This window comes from Mus musculus, chromosome 2 (assembly GCF_000001635.26).
Source record: "Mus musculus strain C57BL/6J chromosome 2, GRCm38.p6 C57BL/6J".
Classification (NCBI taxonomy): domain Eukaryota; kingdom Metazoa; phylum Chordata; class Mammalia; order Rodentia; family Muridae; genus Mus; species Mus musculus.
Window position 1 is genome coordinate 69,568,090 of NC_000068.7, and position 19,334 is coordinate 69,587,423.

The window sequence follows — 19,334 nt, forward strand, 5'->3', positions numbered from 1 at the left end:
TTCTATGTTGCCTGAATCTCCTAGTGTCACCATGACATGGCTGACTTAAGTTTCTCCTAAATCAGTGTTTTGAAATGTGCAAAGGGGCTGGTGAGATGGCTCAGTGGGTAAGAGCACCCGACTGCTCTTCCGAAGGTCTGAAGTTCAAATCCCAGCAACCACATGGTGGCTCACAACCATCTGTAACAAGATCTGACTCCCTCTTCTGGAGGGTCTGAAGACAGCTACAGTGTACTTACATGTAATAAATAAATAAATAAATAAATAAATAAATAAATCTTTAAAAAAAAAAAAAAAAAAAAAAAAAAAGAAATGTGCAAAGATGAAGGGGCAGAGTCCTGACTGTACAGTAACTGTATAGTAAAAGTTACCCTGGTGTGTCCTTCTCAGATGAAAGCCAATTTGAGTGTTCATATCATTAAAGCAAGTGTAGCAGAAAGCGAATGAAACAAGACAGAGACCATCTCTAATCCGCCATCAAAAAAAAAAAAAAAACCAAAAAAGAGAGAAGAGTCTTTCATCTTATGTGTACAATTTATTGATTTGGTAACTTATTTACAAAATTGATGGAAATTGTTAACAGGGAGTTAATTGATTTAAGTCACCTGATTACCACAGTTAATTAACCACACTAACTTCATCTTCTTTGGAAACAACTAATCATTTCCCGGGTAGGTGTCAGGGAGTAATTTCTTGAATAAAAACACCCCCCTCCCCTTCTTGAAGGGAGACTCTTGAGTGTTCTCTTTTCAGATTCCAATCTAAGAATGAACACGATCTTTTCTTATATGGCTATATTGAAAGGGCTTCTATCTTTCCATAGCCTCCCTTCCCCTCCCCCACCCTCCATTATAATAAAGGAAATCCAGCCGTGCGACTTTACCGACCATGTCATTTTGAATTACTTCAAAAACCAGCAGAGAACACTTCTTGAATAAAAATGAACAAGTGAAAGGCAATTGAGACTTTCATCTAGGAAAGTGAATTTCCAGTAAAAAAAAAAAGAGACTTAAAAATACTTCATTCGTAGGGACTGGATATAAAGGGACAGCACAAACAAACAAATGGGGGCAGGGGCTGAACTGTTCTAATCCTGACTGTGTTGGTTGTTACACTAATATACACATAGGTTAATATTTATGGAAATAGCCGGGCGTGGGGGAGCACGCCTTTAATCCCAGCACTTGGGAGGCAGAGGCAGGCGGATCTCTGAGTTCGAGGCCAGCCTGGTCTACAGAGTGAGTTCCAGGACAGCCAAGGCTACACAGAGAAACCCTGTCTTGAAAAAAACAAAAACAAAAAAATATATTTATGGAAATAGGGTTGGGTGTAGCTCAATGGTAGAGCACATGCTAGCACGGCTAGTATATTTCCAAAAGATTACAGTACTGTACACACAAACAATTTAGTCTATGTTAACATAGTCAAAGTCTATTGCTATAAAACCTGTAAAATTGTATTCATTTTTACAGATATAAAAATGAAGGCTAGTAGTGTGGTGTGGTGGTGCACAGCTTTAATCCTAGCACAGAGGCAGGCAGATCACTGAGTCTGAGGACAGCCTGGTCAACGGTCATGACCACATAGTGAGATTAATAACGACCTCAAAAGATTAGCAATCCCTCACCCCCACCACAAGAAGTGGGGGACTTGCTCTTTAAGCTCTCACCTTTCTTACTTTCATCTCTAGCCCTCTTTCTCTCCCTCCCTTGCCCCCTCTCTCCACATGGCCATGGCTGACCTCTCTCCCTCTTTCTACCTTCTCTCTTTCTCCCTGCCTTTCTACAATAAAGCTCTAAAACCATAAAAAAGAAGAAGGAGGAGGAGGAGAAGGGGTAGGAGGGGGAGGAGGAGGAGGAGGAGGAGGAGGAGGAAGAAGAAGAAGAAGAAGAAGAAGAAGAAGAAGAAGAAGAAGAAGAAGAAGAAGAAGAAGAAGAAGAAGAAGAAGAAGAAGTGGTGAAGGGCTTTAATCTCAGTACTTGGGAGGCAGAGGCAGGCAGATCAGTGAGTCTGAGGCTAGCCTGGTCTACAGAGTGAGTTCTGAGACACCATGGCTATAGTTGAGAAACCCTGTCTCAAGAAACAACAAAGAGGTTATGGGCTAAGAAAACAAGCATGAATGAGTGAAAAGTGACTGAGACTTTCATCGAGGAAAGTGAATTTCTTGGGGGGGGGGGGTGGAGAAAGACAAGAATACTTTATTTGTAGGGACTGGATATAAAGGGATGGCACCAGAACCTCAGCTTCCATGACTATGGGCCAGGATGTTCTCTATGGCTTCAGTTCTCAATTGGTGGTTCTATCAGTTCTCTTCTAAATAAAGAGAGCCAACTGCCTTTGACCTGTGCATGTGAAACAGCGGTGTCTGGAGGAGGTCACTACAGTGAGTCTCAGACCCCCTACCGAGAACTGGGGCTCAAATAAAGACCCATCTTTATTTACTACTCTTTCTTACCCCCTTAATCACATCAAAATGCCTGAAAAACAATTGTAGATCACAAGAGGATTTTCACACACACACACACACACACACACACACACACACACACACACACCTGCCACCCCGCAACTGTTACAGCCCTTCTTTGGTTCTTGCAAGGACGAAGCGTACACAGAGCATTCTCCTTAATCGTTCCAGTGCCACATGGTGCCGCGTCCTCTTGTCTGTGACTGCTGGGTTTAATTATTTACAGTGAGGAGCATCAAACCTTCAATTTTTAAGCCACACATTTTGTTTTTCACCAGAACCTCAGCTTCTATTGATTGCTTAGCAAATTCCTTCAACACTTCACTGCACCAAATATTAGGGAAGAAGTAAATTTTTATGTCAAAAGTGTACTAGGGAAAAGTCAGAATTCTGGTACATAAAAGTTAACCCTTCAGGGCTGGAGAGATGGCTCCGTGGGTAAGAGCACTGACTGCTCTTCCGAAGGTCCTAAGTTCAAATCCCAGCAACCACATGGTGGCTCACAACCATCTGTAGTGAGTTCTGATGTCCTCTTCTGGTGTGTCTAAAGTCAGCTACAGTGTACTTACACATAATAATAAATAAACCTTAAAAAAAAGTTAACCCTTCAGCAACTGACTTGAAACCAGGCTTAGTAGTACACAAAACATTCAGGAGGTTGACACACAGGAGGAATTCAGGCCAGCTTGCATGGTAAGACCCTACCAAAAACAAAAATAAAACAGCAACCAACTTGAGAAGAGTGTGTACTAACGTGCAAGCTTAGTAGTAGTAGTAGGTGTTTCCTTGAAAATTATTTATTTTGGGCTGGAGAGGTAGCTCAGCAGTTAAGAGCACTGATTGCTCTTCCAAAGATTCTGAGTTCAAATCCCAGCAACCACATGGTGACTCACAACTATCTGTAATGAGATCTGATGGCCTCTCTGGTGTGTCTGAAGACAGCTACAGTGTACTTAGACATAATAAATATTAAATAAATCTTTAAAAAAAAAGAAAAGAAAACGATTTATTTTATTGTATTTGTCTGCTTACTAGGTGGGTGGATTACGGTATGGATATAGGTGTGGGGGCAAGAATGCATCCCAACCCAAGAGCCTCTTCGCAAACTTACAATAACTGATGGATCCTAACAATTGTTTATTTGTTTGTTTGTTTGTTTGTTTGACAGGTAATGTTTTAGTTATTTGGGGCTTTTGTTTTGTTTTTAATAAAGGATCTTACTGAAGTCCAGGCAGTCCTGAAACTCACTGTGAAACCAGGCTACCCTTAGACTCAGAACAGGAATGAACCACCACATCAGCTAGAGCTTTTTCTAACAACCCTTCAATTGAGCTAAGTATGGGAGGAAAGCCACACTTCCAGGTAAAATGTCCTCTTTTAGAATTGGCTTAACTGTTCAACCAGGGACTCTTTAAAGACACCTGAAGAACATGTAATCACACACACACACACACACACAGTAAGGGGAGAGGGAGTTGATTTCCTTTTAAGAGTCCCTCTCACCTTCTGGTATTTTCTACTGCCCTTCTTTTATCTCTCTGAAAAGCAATGCCAACTCGGAGTTTTCTTCTGTGTCCACAGGGAAACAGCGTGCCACTCTGAAGAACTGGCTTTAGTGATGACAGAACATCTTTGGACACAGTTAAGAAATGCTTTGGGTAGCCAGGCAGTGGTGGCGTACGCCTTTAATCCCAGCACTCAGGAGGCAAAGACAGGCGGATTTCTGAGTTTGAGGCCAGCCTGGTCTACAAAGTGAGTTCCAGGACAGCCAGGGCTACACAGAGAAACCCTGTCTCAAAAAACCAAAAAAAAAAAAAAAAAAATGCTTTGGGGACTGGTGAGATGGCTCAGAGGGTAAGAGCAGCAACTGCTCTTCTGAAGGTCCTGAGTTCAAATCCCAGCAACCATATGGTGGCTCACAACCATCTGTAATGGGATCTGATGCCCTCTTCTGGTGTGTCTGAAGACAGTTACAGTGTACTTACATATAACAATAAATTAATCTTTAAAAAAAGAAAAGAAATGCTTTGGGAGCAGAGACCTTTACACTCAGCCATCTGATACATCTCCCCAGCCCCACAAGAGGAGCCTCCTCCTGAATGCAGAGAGACTCAACCCTCATTTACTCATCCATCTCTCCTAGAACTTCATATAACCGGACTTGGAGATTCCCCATCCATATTATCACGCCATCCCTAACCTGAAATGGAACAGAACTCTCTGATCAAGTTAGAGAGTTTGAATTGAAAAGCACATAATAGAGGAAACAACTCTCCAAGGTGACAAAATGACAGCAGGGGTTGGGGGGATGAGGGGGGACAACTCAGCAGACAGAAATGCATACACAGCATGGGAGGGCAACTGGGAGAGGAGAAATGTAGTTTTTTCAACATCAGAGATATATGTCAAGTGAATCTGTATGTTATACAGCTCCTGGTTCTACGACCCCTGAATATGACAAAGTCACCATCAACATATGGAATATGCTTGGAGAAACTATCAAAAGTAGAAGAAAGCCAAAGGTTGAGCTGCTCAGACACCAGGCTCTGAAGTGAGGTTCCCTCACCATGACACAAGTGAAGGGATTTATTTGAGTTGGCACAGGGGAACCATCTTCCACTTTCTTCTTGCATAGCCACTAGGAACGTGCCAAGTACACAGAAGGCACTTAAAAATTAGTCATTCTAACGAAGCTCATTTTCTCAGCTTCTTTACATGTGACTTGGCCAAGGTTAGCCTGGGGAGCCACTCACCCTGGGGCTTGCTGCCCACTAGTTAGCCTAGGCTGGCTGGTCTCTCTGCTGGAGATTAAACTCATGTTTGCAAGACAAACACTTTTACCACTGAACCAGTTCCCCAACACTTGGGTAAAAAGTCTGTGACCACAGGACAAGTAGCCTTGGCCTTTATCACCAGCCTGAGACCCTTTCACCAGGCCTATTTTTCCTTCATCCATCAGAAACAAGACTCATGGGAGTTTGACTGGGCACTCAGAGACTCTTCCCACCTCAGCCAGCTGCCTCCCGGACTTGGAAATCCGCTCCTCTCTTCAGAGGGCCTTTTGTCTCAGCTGCGATTTTCAGTGTACCATGGTCCCAGACAGCTTTCTTTTGTGCTCTGTTTAAATACAGAATGACAGTCCACTAACAGAACATGGAAAAACTTTGGCTTATCTTTTTGTAAAAGCTACTGTATCAAATGTGTAGTAAAAAATGGCAGAATGACCCATTGTGTATGTATAGGAGAATTCCCACAGTATAACCATGGATCTGGGGGCAAGTTTAAAAAGGAATGAAGAAGCAGCCACTCTCAGATGCACTGGGGGTCACCAGTGAGTGGAGTGGGGGGTGGGGGGTTCAGCTGGAGAGAAACACTGTTGCTAAGCCACTTGCTTTGATTAAGACAACAATTTTCTTTTTCTTCTCTCAGGACCTAAAGAGACCCTAAGATATTAAGGGCTGGCAAAACTAGTTAGTGTAACATGCCCCACCTTTTTAGTACTAGAGGTTGACTCCAACATCTTTGTGCAAGTTAGGCAGGCTAGTGCTCTTCCACTGAGCGATAGCACAGGCCTTTTTGAAAATTCTTATATTTGTATGTTCACTTATTTCCTTGTTTTGAAACAGAATCTCATGTAGCCCAGATAAATATAGATGATATAGATGTAGATGATAATAGATATAGATATAGATATAGATATAGATATAGATATAGATATAGATATAGATATATTCGTCATTCAAGGATGCCCTTGAATGTCTGGGTTTCCTGCATCTAATCTAGCAGGTTCTTGAATCACAGGTATACAACCACATCCAGTTTGTATGGCACTGGGGATGGAACCTAAAGACTGGTGTGCACTAGGCAAGTAAGTAGTTATGTAACTTGATGCTTCAGCTGATGAGTGATGTAATGGAAAAAGTGAGCCAATCAGGAAAGACTCCATGGACGTTCAGTTTGAGCTGAAGTCAGTCTATGTTACAAGATGTAGATAATAATAGATAAAAATAATAGACAAAGCCAGGCTGTCTACAAATATATATATATATATATATATATATATGTATGTATGAGAGCGGGGAGGAACAATTAGGAGATAGAAGAGAGTGAAGGAGCCAACAGGCAACTGCTGAGGTTGATCTAGAACTTGAATTACTTGGAACTTAGCATATAGGACTTTCTTCCAGCACACAGACAGGCTATGCAGGCTGAAAGTATGCAGTAACTATTGTTATACAAATGAGAGGCATTCTCTGTTTTCACAGAGAAAACAGAGTTGGGCATACACACGTTAAAAACATCTAGGCAGATGGTGTCAGAGGTTCCAAGTTAGGAAATGAGTCCTAAACCTGAGATTCATCTCCCGACTTTAGCTTTGCACTGTGTAGTATTATTCTCCCACCGTGTTTTAGACATAGAGAAGCAGATGTGCAGAACTTGCTTTAACCAGTGTTGGAGCTTTGCAGAGCAAGCGAAAGAAGGCCAAGCTGCCCAGAGTGTATGAAGGAAGTCACTTAAGCAATGACTCTGAAATAATCTGAGGAAGGGAATGACTGAGATCTGAGGCACCAGGAGAGGTGGTGACTCAGCAAACTGGGGATAAAAAGGAAACGGGCTGCCATTGCAACCACAGAACAGAAGGCTATTCCAGAAGCCAGTGGGCTCTATGGTGCATCCTGACTTCACTGCGCTGTATTGGAGATGCTGAGTCGAACCCTGACTTCACTAGACGGGAACAGAAAACCTCTCCCAGTTCTTTACTTTTTAAAGTGACAAGGGCTTCCAGAGTGATCAGGGAACTCACAAAGACACACAGGGATGAGGGCAGCATTTCACAGATGGGAAAGTGCTTTTGCTTGTAGCTCCTTCAAATGGAAGAGCGGAGTTGGCAGAGCAGAGTGAATTGTCATGGAGAGGGATTTACACAGCACATAAGTTTATCCCCAAGTCTCAGTTCAAAAACTGAAAAATGAGAGGGATTCCCCATAACAGCTATTCTTAAATTGTCTGATCCCCAAAGCTAACTGGAAACTCTTCAAAATGCATGTTTCTGCTTCAGTGACTATGTGCTCTGGCCTGTAAATATATATGCTTTATAAAGCTCCCCAGATGATGCATGATATGCCAGAGCTGGCTGCCATCTACCTAGAGTCCTTAGAAATTATAGCATTCCAAGTTATTGAAGTGAAGTAGTTATACTTTTAAGAACATCAGGGAAGCCCAGCAAGGTCTCCTCCTGTCTATTACTCCAGACTTGGGAGGTAGAGGCAGGAATATCAGAAGTTCAGGGCCATCCAGAGCTACAGGAGACATTGTCTCCAAAAGCAAGAGAAAAAAATAAAAAATAAAAGCATAACAACCAAGGCATTGGTGGCTCACACCTGTAAAGCCAGAACTCAGGGTCAAAGGTTCCAAGACTAGGTTGGACTACATAGCAAGAGCTAAGAGAAAAAAAGAGAGAGAAAATGAAGAAAAGAGAACAGGGAAAGGTCAGAGGGGGGAGGGAGGAAGGGAGGGAAGGAGGGAGGGAAGGAAGGAGGGAGGGAGGGAGGGAGGGAGAGAAAGAGGAAAGGAGGGAGAGAAAGAGGAAAGGAGGGAGAGAGAGAGGGAGAAAGGGGGAGGAGAGAGGGAGGGAAGGAGGGGGAGAGAGTGAAGGAAGGAGAGAGGGGGAGAAGAAAAGAAAGAAGGGACTGAAACCTTCCAGGCTGGATTTTCTCAAACAAGATCAAGAGGACATGAAACCCCGTTTGCTCTGACAGCCATATTAAAACCATAGGAAAGCTTCCTGAAAGCCAGCCGGATGCCAGAGAAGAAAAGAGCTCAGAAAAACACAAAAGATTGGGAGCCTAGATGGCCCTCACCAAAACTCCACTCCAGGAGCCAGGAAAGACTCCATTGTTTTAGTCAGTGTGGGTTGGGTTTTCTATTTGTTTCTTAAAACAGTAAGTATTGCTGCAGCTTTCTGGATATCAGAATTAAAACAATGTAGAAGTCCATGCTAGCTTCCTTTCTTCACCCCTTTACTAAGGTTAAAATGTAGCCAGTAGTGGCATATTTCAGATAAAATATCCACTCAGCTGTATTATCAGGCCTAATAATTCACACCTGTAATCCCTGTACCCATTTACTGAGGGAGGGGTGCCAAGAATTCAAGGCCAGCCTGAATGGGCTACATAATGGGTCCCAGGCCAACCTGGGCCACAGATAAAACCCTGTGCCAAAAAGACCAAAAAAGGAGTTGGGTATGGTAGTGTACACCTACAATCCCAGCACTTTGCAGGTAAAGTCAAGGGGTCAGTAGTTCAAGGCTATCCTGGACTAACATGAGACCCTTAAAAAAAGCCATTGATCATGCGGGTGAAACCCAGGAAGCAGAGGCAAGTCAGCCTGGTCTATGTGGTGAGTTTCAAGACAGCCAGAACTACATAGAGAAAACCTGTCTCAGTTTTTCTATAATTTATTCACTTTATATCCCAAACACAGACCCCTCTCTTCTCTCCTCCCAGTCCCACCCTTATAAACCGACACTACTCCCTCATGGGCACTGCCCTGCACATCAAGTTGGAGAGGACAAAGTGCATTCTCTCCCACTGAGGTCTAACAAAGGCAGTCCAGCTAGGGGAAGGGGATCCAAAGGCAGGCAACAGTCAGACACAGTCCCACTTCAGTTTGTTAGGGGACAGACATGAACACCAAGTTGTACATCTGCTACAATTGTGTAGGGGGCGCCTAGGTCCAGCCCCTATGGACAATAGCCATAAGACCCAGAAGCAAAGAAACTAAGTAACAAGAAAGGCCCAAGAGAGGATGCTTGATCTCACTCAGAAGGGGAACTAAAATAGACAGAGATGGAGGGAGGGAGGGAGGGAGGGAGGGAGGGAGGGAGGGAGGGAGGGAGGGAGGGAGGGAGGGAAGGAGGGAGGGAGGGAGGGAACTAGGATGGGGATCAGGTGTGGGGTTAGAGTGGTGGGAGAGGCCTGAATGGAAATCAGTAGAGGACTTCTCTAGGACAAGCTGGAGACCTAGGGGGAGGGGCACTATAGTGGTGTCCCTAGCTGGAGACTGAAGTGACCACCTCCTGAAGCCAGGCCACATTTCCAGTGGAAGGAGGGCAACACCAATCTACTCACAAAACCTTCGACCAAAGTGTGTCCTGTCTGCAAGATGCACAAGGATAAAGATGAGCAGAGATTGAGGGAATGGCCAACCATTGACTGGCCCAACTTGAGACCCATCCCATGGGAGAGAGCCAACCCCTGACACTGTTAATGATACTCTGCTTTGCTTGAAGACAGAAGCTTAGCCTAACTGTCTCCTGAGAGCCTTCATCCAGCAGCTGATGGAAGCAGATGCAGAGACCCTCAGCCAAACAATAGGTGGAGCTTAGGGAGTCTTGTGGAAGATTAGGGGATAGGATGGAGGGATCCAGAGGGGTCAAAGACACTACAAGAAGACCTCCAGAGTCAACCAACCTGGGCCCATGGATGCTCAGAGTCAACTGTATTTAAGGACATGAAAGGTTTTCAGTACTGTTAATACTATTTTAAAAAAATCACAAAATTGGTCCCAAAACACATGCAAATGCTTGATACTTATAAGACGTTGTTTTTATATGAGGATTCAAGAAATTCTAGCCTAACCAGATTGTTGCTCTCCATCACTTTCAGGTTTCAGCACCAGTTGGACTCTCAGAAGTACATGCACTTCCACTTTTTGTGCATCAGTAGCAAGCGATAAAAGCTTCCTTTCATAGTTATGAGGAATCATCAAGTTACTGGCTGGCAGTACACATGCTTGGAAGAGCTCCAGTTATTGCTTACAAACTGGAATCCCAGGGGTCCATAGCCAGTAAACAAACAAGCCGTCGTATCCATGGTAACAGCGGCTTAACTTTTCAATGCACAGAATGGTTATTACGTTTTCCTTCTTTCCTTCACTTCTTACTGTTTTCCATATCCTCGGGCTCCAGTATGATCTGGGGGGCTCATGGCGAAACGCACTGAGATTTCAGAGTGAAAGCTACATGTTATCTTGCTGTTGTTTTCTGGGAGAGACGGGTTTTATTGCTGTCCTTTTAATCAGAGGCGACTTGTACTTTAGGAATGGGAATGTCTCCATTTTCTTAGCAACTGCTATAGAAATAGGATTTAAATCAAAGACTAACAAAGTAGCCATCACGCCTTTGATCCCAGCACTTGGGAGGCAGAGGCAGGCGGATTTCTGAGTTCGAGGCCAGCCTGGTCTACAAAGTGAGTTCCAGGACAGCCAGGGCTACACAGAAAAACCCTGTCTCGAAAAAAACAAAAAACAAAAAAAAACAAAAACAAAAAAAGAAGAAGAAGAAGAAAAGAAAACATAAAGTGCATTTATTTGGGAAGAAAAAAATGTCTACCTTTTATGGAATGAGTGCTTGACATAGTGCTAGAGACTCCTTATGCACTAAGCACTAAGATGTCTCCACAGAGATCTTAACCTGTTTCCTGATGCTTCTCTTTCCCATAATCCTGATCAAGAACGTAGAAAAGGGTCCAGATCCTAGAATCATAATAAAGTAAACTAGAAAAGACATCACAGTAAGTTGAAGCCCTACAATGGACCGAATCCACGCTCTAATCTCTACACTCGTACTCCCAGACTTCCCACTCCTCTCCACAGTTCTCCAAATAAGAAAACTTTACTTGGGCCTGGGTGGTAGAACACATCTTTAATCCCAGCACTTAGGAGGTAGAGGCGGGTGGATCTGTGAGTTCCAGGCCAGCCTGTTCTATAGAGCAAGTTCTGGGACAGCCAGGACATTACAGGGAAACCCTGTCTTGAAAAAAAGAAAGAAAGAAAGGAAAGAAAGGGGCTAGAGAGATGGCTCAGCAGCTAAGAGCGCTGACTGCTCTTCCAGAGGTCCTGAGTTCAATTCCCAGCAACCACATGGTAGCTCACAACCATCCATCATGAGATCTGGTGTCCTCTTCTGGTGTATCTGAAGGCAGCTACAGTGTACTTTTATATACAATAAATAAATCTTTTTTTTAAAAAAGAAAAAAAAAGGAAGGAAGCAAGGAAGCAAGGAAGGAAAGAGAGAAAGAAAGAAAGAAAGAAAGAAAGAAAGAAAGAAAGAAAGAAAGAAAGAAAAAAAGGAAGAAAGAAAGAAAGGAAGGAAAGAAGGAAGGAAAGAAGGAAGGAAGAAAGAAAGAAAGAAAGAAAGAAAGAAAGGAAGGAAGGAAGGAAGGAAGGAAGAAAGAAAGAAAGAAAGAAAGAAAGAAAGAAAGAAAGAAAGAAAGAAAGAAAGAAAGAAAGGAAGAAAGAAAGAAAGAAAGATAAAGTAAATAAATAAAGTATCTAGGGCTAGAGAGATGGCTCAGTGGTTAAGAGCACTGACTGCTCTTTCAGAGGTCCTGAGTTCAAGTCCCAGCAACCACATGGTGGCTCATAATGCCCTCTTCTGGTGTGTCTAGAATCAGCTACAGTGTACTCACATACATAAATAAAATCTTTAAAAAACCATTTAAAAAAATTTTTAAAGTATCTAAAAGTTCTTCCTTCCCTCATTCTAAACTTGAAAAGTGGGTTGTGGTTGCAGCTGTGTGGTAGAGTCCTTGTCTGGCATACATGGGCCTATAGATTTAATCTTTGGTATGGCCATGGTTGTAATAATGATTAATAACAACTTTAAAAGTTGCAACATGATTCCAGGAACATAGAATGTTTCTAATACATTCCTTCTTTCAGCTCACTGAACTAGCTCAGGACTGCCAGTTCTTGAGAGATTTCCATGTCTTTCCAATCTGTCTTCACATACAAAATGAAAATTGCATCATTAGCCGATTTTGTCTGATAAGGTTTTATATCTGATTTGCGGTTCAGCCTGTGGCCACCATTGTCTTCACAGCCCTCCCCCCACCCCCAATCTCCCTCTATGGCCCACACTTTGCTGAGTCTGGGACCAAGTGTGTGGCAGAGCCCAACCTATGGGAATACTTCTACCCCTGAGTATGGTGATTAATTTGTCCAATAAGCTTATGATTGAGCAAAGCCATTGCAATGCAACTGAGACTCGGTTAAGGCTGTTTTCTTTTTCCCTATGGATATGACATGATAGGATGAAGCCCCGATGCCAGTGAGTCATTTTACACCAAGTGAACAGGTCTGAAAATGGAGTCACCTTGGGATCAAAAGAGAAAAACAAAACTGTAAAGTAAGCTTCTATTTAAAAAATGATTAATACTGATGGACACTGTCTGTAAGCTATTCTTATTCATTGCCTAATTTACTCTATCTATATAATGGTTCTAGGAAGTAGGTGTGAGCCCATTTTACAGACAAGAAAAGTGAGTGGCCCACAGCACCTCAAGCAGTTACACCGGATTTCCCGGATAACAAGGAAAGAAAAGTGGGGTTCAAACTAAAAGTCTTAATGCAAAATCGCAAACATTGCCAACTTCTTTTTGTGGACCTCAATAGAACATGAGGCACAAAAGCAAACTTGGCATTTCAAAACAAACCACCACTAATCGTGTTCAAAGAGAAACCCAAAACTGACACTGAAGCATGTCAACTCTTCCTTAAACCAGAAGGGTCCTGGGAGGGGTAATGGGAAACCAGGCAATGACTCTCTCAAAGCCATAAAGTGGAGCTGGAGTACGTTTTAATTATGAAATTCAGACTCCTTCGCTGGCTACCACATCCCCAGTACACTAGTAGCAGCCATTTCTTTTATTTCTTCAGGATCACAAAGTTAACATGGAAACCATTCCGGTTACGAGAGCTCTTTCAACCTCATTTTCTCCATTCCAGAGCAGAGCTTGGTATCTGGTGGGTTTGCAGTTGTTCTACAATCATACTCAGAATCCCTCTGCCCTCCCTACTTTTGAGGTTAAAAGTATAAGATGGTCTCATGTAGCCCAGGCTAACTGAGAATTCCCTATACAGCTAATATATAGGAATGTTATATGCAAGACAAGAACTCTTGATCCCACTGCCTCCACCTCCCAAATTCTGGGATTAAAAGAATATTCCAGACAGGGAAAAGTGGCCTTTAATCCCAGCGCTTGGGAGGCAGAAGCAGGTGGATCTGTGGATCTGTGAGCTCGAGGCCAGCCTGGTCTACAAAGTGAGTTCAAGGACAGCCAAGGATATTATAGAAAAACCCTGTCTTTGGGGAGAAAAAAACAAACTCCAACACAAACCCTTAATCCCAGCTCAGAGGCATGTGTGTGTTCCAGGCCAGCCAAGGCTACAAAGTGAGAACTTGTCTCAAAAAAAACAAAAAAACAAAAAACAACAACAACAAAAAAAAAAAACCAAATGACTCTACCACACCTGGCTTCCCTTTGCTTTGGATTCTGTTATTGGTGTGCTATGAGTACAAAGAACTCAGAAGTGGAACAATGCCTAGCATACCCCAGGCCCAAAGTTGGGTCCTTAGAACCATAATGAATGAAGACAATGAACACTTCCTAAGTACCCGATAATGTCTTGTTACCCTATCCTAGCTAAGAAAACTTAATGGTCAAAGACAATGACAATGTTTCTAAAATACTGGAAAATAACTAGGTTCTTGGTATCAATATTTTTAAATGCAATTAAAAATTTACTAAGAATGTTTTAAACTTTAATGTTCTTAAGGTGCTTGTCTAGAGACAATGATTAGCCAGGACCTAGAAATTATCTTGTCTAAGCCTAAAGCTTCAGTTGTGCAGCAGTCTACGCTGCAAATTCCAGAGTGTCACGAGTGTGCACTAATAGTACAAGACTTTTAAAAAATGAGCTGGGCATGGTAGCGCAAGCTTTTAATCCCAGCACTTGGGAGGCAGAGGCAGGCGGATTTCTGAGTTCAAGACCAGCCTGGTCTACAGAGTAAGTTCCAGAACAGCCAGGGCTACACAGAGAAACCCTGTCTGGAAAACAAAACAAAACAAAAAACCAACAACAAAAGAAAGAATGTTAAAAAATGGATCTGAAGGGGTACCTGGCACTGATGTGCCATAAGTTCTAGACAAAGCTGGAAGCTCAAGTCCTGAAGCTGTCTTAACCTATAAATACCTCTTTGGCCTGCCAGGGCTGTATGGCAGTGGTTCTCAACCTGTGGGTCACAACCCCTTTATAGGGCTCAAACGATTCCTTCGTAAAGGGTCCCATATCAGTTATACTCCATATGGGATATTTACATTACAATTCACGACAGTAGCCAAGTTAGATTATGAAGTATGAATGACAACGGTTTTATGGTTGGGGGTCACCACAGCATGAGTGTCCTAGAGTCACAGCATCCGCCGCAAGGTTGAGAACCATTGCTCTTTGGCCTGACTGGCACATCCAATCTTGTTAAAGTCTGCCAAGGTCATCTACTTGTTAGTCTTTGCTTCATCTGATAAGTATGGGTCACCTGAAAGGAATCTAAAAGTCTCAACCACGGAGGGTGGGGACAACTAAAAAAAGGAGATAAACTCGGAGAAACTGACTCCAAGGGGCTCTATCACACTACACGCCCTCGGGCCAGGAGCTGACCGACATTCTTTCCAGCTTTTCAGGACCTCCCTCCACCCCCGCTGGGGTTAACCATCCTCAGTATAAAACAATGATACACAGGTGTAGATACTCAGGTTCCCTGCAGCTCTAAAACCTTCCACATCAAATCGAGATGATTGAAGAGTTGAGGCAGAACCCAGTTACAGCCAAAAAGAATTCCAAGCATAGGAACAGAAGACCACCTTGAAATAAATACAACAGCAAACAAGGTTGCAGAGACCAGAGTTAGAAAAAAACAAAAACAAATGTAGCCTGTGTATTACAGGTCCCACTCAAGATACAATCATCACAAAAGGCATAACCAAATTGGTATTGGATTAAAGAATTTAAGTGGGGGACAGATTCTTAAAAAATGAAAAGGAAAGAAAAAAATCACTTCAAAATGCATTTATCAAAATGATTTATCAGGAAAATGCTCGACGCCAAGCCTGACCACTTGAACTGCATTCTGGGATCCACACTACTTTCCACATGTTTATGATATGTGCACTCGCGTGCACGCTTACACACACATGAATAAAGGCAAAATTACATTTTGTGTGTGTGTTTGGAAAAGAAATGAGACCAGAAGATCACAAACAGCCTGAGTCATAACTTCAGGCCAGCCTGGGCTAAACATGGAAACACTGGTTCATTTTAAAAAAAATTAATTACAATAATCAAATAGCAAAACTAAAAATGGTGACACTTGGGCTCTAGTTTGTTACCCAGAATGCCAGGGCGGGCGATGCATGCCATCAATCCCAGCACTCAGGAGGCAGAGGCAGGCAGATCTGAGTTCCAGGCCAACCTAATCAACAGAGCAAGTTCCAGGACAGTCAGGACTACAGAGAAACCCTGTCTCAAATAAATAAATAAACAAACAAATAAACAAATTCCTGAAGAATATATACACATGTCATACACGTGTATGTGTGCATGTATGTATGCTTGTATGTGCTCTCAGCCATATGTTAGGTGATTATTGCATTATCCGCTAAAAACTTGAAAAATGCTTCCCACTTTTTCTCCGTAATTCACATGGATGAGAACTTGAGGAAATCTAGGTACACAGTATTTGGTGACACCAAAAAACAGGGAGAAGAATGCATGTTCCGGTGGTAAAGGGACATCAGCTCAAGAATGTAAGCAACCTTTCCCTCCAGACAGGAACAGAAAAGTACACTAAACCCTAGGGCTATATTTAGCGCATGATATATAACCCTAAGCACTCTCCCTACCGCGGGCGCACACACAATATAACAGTAAGTCTCCTTTCTGCGTTTCCAATACTGTAGAAAGGTGTTCAAAGGAAGAACTGTTAGACATCTTCTCTTGCCGCCCACCCCTCCTTTTCGAAAGATTTTTGCAAAGCCTGGTGGATTTGTTGGCGCTCCCAAACTTCCCAGGAAGTCTGAGATGGGTGCTGCCTGGAGCTGCTGTATAATTACTTACTTGATTCCCTCTAAGGAGCTTACGCTAAGAATTGAGGAAAGAAAGCAGATTAACCATTTGAATACATGCCACGGCCCATCCACAAGCCCTCCCCTCTCTCCTCTCTATAAATGGGGGCTTCCACAGTCCTCACCCATCAACCCCAATATGTGATCTAGGGAAATCAATTTATTGCTTTGACTAATCCTGCAACAATAGGGGTTTCATTTTTATTGTAGGGCAATTAAGTTGTCCGACGGGAAAGAGCGGGAGGGGAAGTGGGGACTGGCCCATCCCCACAGACAGATTAGTCCCTGCAGAGGCTGCAGCGTCCGTTCTGTCTGTCTGGTGGTCGGTCACACGCAGCACCAGGCTGCTACCTAGCAACGAAAGCCAGGGAGAGAGCTCGTGGGTTCTCCTTGAGTCAGTCTCTCTCTCTCTCTCTCTCTCTCTCTCTCTCTCTCTCTCTCTCTCTCTCCCTCCCTCCCTCCCTCCCTCCCTCCCTCCTTCCTCACTTTGCTTTCCCGTTTTCTCCATTCCTTTCAACTTGTCTCTCATTTTCTTCTCTTATAGTTTTCTATTCTAAATAATTTCCTCCCTTTCCTCTCTCTCCCTGTTTCACGGGGAAGGAAAAAAAAAAAACCTCCCGGACAACTTGAAAAAGTTTGTAGTCACTTTAGAAACTTTCTGCATTCCAGTCCCCAAACTCAGGCGCAGCTAACCAGCTCCATTCATCAACACAAAAGCACCCGCTCTGGGTAGGAAAGGGAAAGCCTTCAAGAAAAGTACTCTAGTGTATCAGCCGCTTCCTCTGCCAATCCCACCTCCCCGCCTTATCTGGGCTCGTAAACGATCGGTATCATGAGATGCGGTCTCATGGGGGTCACCGCGGGACAGGGTTTCGCCACTGATGGAAGGAGGCTCTGGCCGGCGGCCCCTGGCGCACGGTGGGATCGGATCTCCCGCGCCGGCTGGACGCTGCAGGTGGAAAGCGGCGCTGGGAGCGGCGTGGAGGACCGCCCCGCCCCAGCCAGAAGAAAGCTGCAGACCCACGCGGGAGACCCTCGTACTCCAGGTTCCATCCTGGAAAGCCTTGAGGGTCAGGACTAATTCCCGTGGGAACAAAGGCACGATAGCCGTGGGACGAGCTGTCACCGAAACCGGTGCGTCCGCGTTCCCCAACCAGTACAAGAAGCGGCGCTGCAGTCATCTCTCCTGGGGTCACCGGAGCGCTCAGCCGGAGCAGCTCCGCAGCCGCCCACCCTCGTCCGGCTCAGCTCCGCAGCGACTATGGTGGCGTAGCGCGGGCAGGTGACCGCTTACCTTGGCCACTGACTGGCGCCAGGCAGGCAGCGATCGCCAGCAGCAGCATCCATGCCGCCGCCGCGGCCCCGCGCTCCATCGCGGAGACGGCCCCGGGCCTCGCCGTTCCTTCCCCGGGAGGTGGGCGCGCGTCGCAGCGGGCACAGGCAGGTTACTCCGCTCCGGAACAGGAGTCTTGCTCAGCAGCAGTCGCTGGCTCCTAGAGGCAGAAAGCCGGTCCCGGCGCCTGAGGCATCCCGTTTTCTACCCGCGCCAGTCCCCACCCTCCAGACAGTGCATAAAGCCCTCTAGACCAGACCGCCCCGGAACTAGCATGCGGGAATCCAGTGGGCCAGGCCCCCTACTGCCCGGCCCGCCCCCTGCACTTTGCGACTCTGGGAGGAGTGGGCCCTCGGACACTTGCGCGCTAGCACATGCACACTCCACAAGCGCGCTCGCTCGTGCATGCTCTCACCCAGGAGCACAGGCTCCGGGAACACAAAACTGCCTCCCACGCTGGCGAGCGCCCACCCCTCGCTCGCACGAGCACACACACTCCAAGGTCCTATTCAATCACTGACAATAATCGCCGCTGCTCACATTCGGAGCAAGGGCTTGGCCTCGCCACTCAGAGGGATGGCTAGACGGGGCGAGGAAGAAATTGGCCACGGACACAAACTCTAAAACGTTATCACCGGTGGGAAGGAATGGAGAAAGGGGGGAAGTCAAGAGCAGCGACTAAAAAAAGAAAGAAAGAAAGAAAGAAAGAAAGAGAAAAGATGAAAAGGGAAAGAAAAAGAACAAATGGGGAAAGGGGAGCAAGGAAAGGGGAAGAGAAAGAAGGGGGAAGAAAAGAAAAGGCAGAGGGTGTTTTAGTGCGGGTCTTTCATCTCAACACTCGGGAGACAGAGACAAGTGGATCTCTGTGAGTTTGAGGCCAACCTGGTCCACACAGTTCCAGGACAGCCTGGGCTATGTAGAAAGAACCTGTCTCAAAAAGAAGGGAAGAGGGAGGGAGGGAGGGAGGGAGGGAGGGAGGGAGGGAGGGAGGGAGGGAGGGAGGGAGGGAGGGAGGACCAGAAAAAAGCTGGACAGAGCCAAGCCGCCTGACCTCCTTGCCTCGGTGTGAACTCGCTAAGCTGCCTCGGGGCCCTCCTCCCCCTGACAGGGTGCAGGCTACCCAGATGGGGTAGCTTGTGTTTTTATAGTCAGAGAGGAGATTCTATCATTGCTCTGGAGGCCATAACTATCTGGCTCCCCAAGCGTCAGGTGTCAGTCATGCCAGACAGCGTCTCCTACAGTTCTGTTCATTTCGAAACAAAACTTGGGGGAGGGGTTGTTTTCTCCGCAATGCCAATAATGAGAGAAACACCAGGAATTCGGGAGAACTCTATGGTTCCCCTCGGGGACCACACTGAACCTGTTAACTGGGAGACAACCCTCTTTAAGAGAGTGGACCTTACACGAGCCCTTCAGACCCCGGTCTTCAGTTCCGCAGTGCCGAGACGAGTCAGTCGGTGCAATTGGTTGCTCTAGGAGCCCCACCGGAGGACCCGGCTGATTCTCAGCCTGATCATCCCAGAATCTTCTGCCCCAGTCGCTGCAGCAAGCCCATAGAGCCCTAGACCAT

General features: G+C 45.0%; 1 protein-coding gene across 1 annotated transcript in view; it reads right to left on the reverse strand.

Annotated features, from left to right (window-relative positions):
* Nucleotides 1–17,940, reverse strand: part of Lrp2 (low density lipoprotein receptor-related protein 2) — a 161,695-nt gene extending 143,755 nt beyond the window's left edge. The window contains exon 1 of the mRNA NM_001081088.2: nt 17,726–17,940. Within this exon, the coding sequence (NP_001074557.1) occupies nt 17,726–17,804 (79 nt within the window). The 5' untranslated portion in view covers nt 17,805–17,940. The remainder of the gene's footprint in view (nt 1–17,725) is intronic.
* Nucleotides 17,941–19,334: the final 1,394 nt, after the last annotated feature.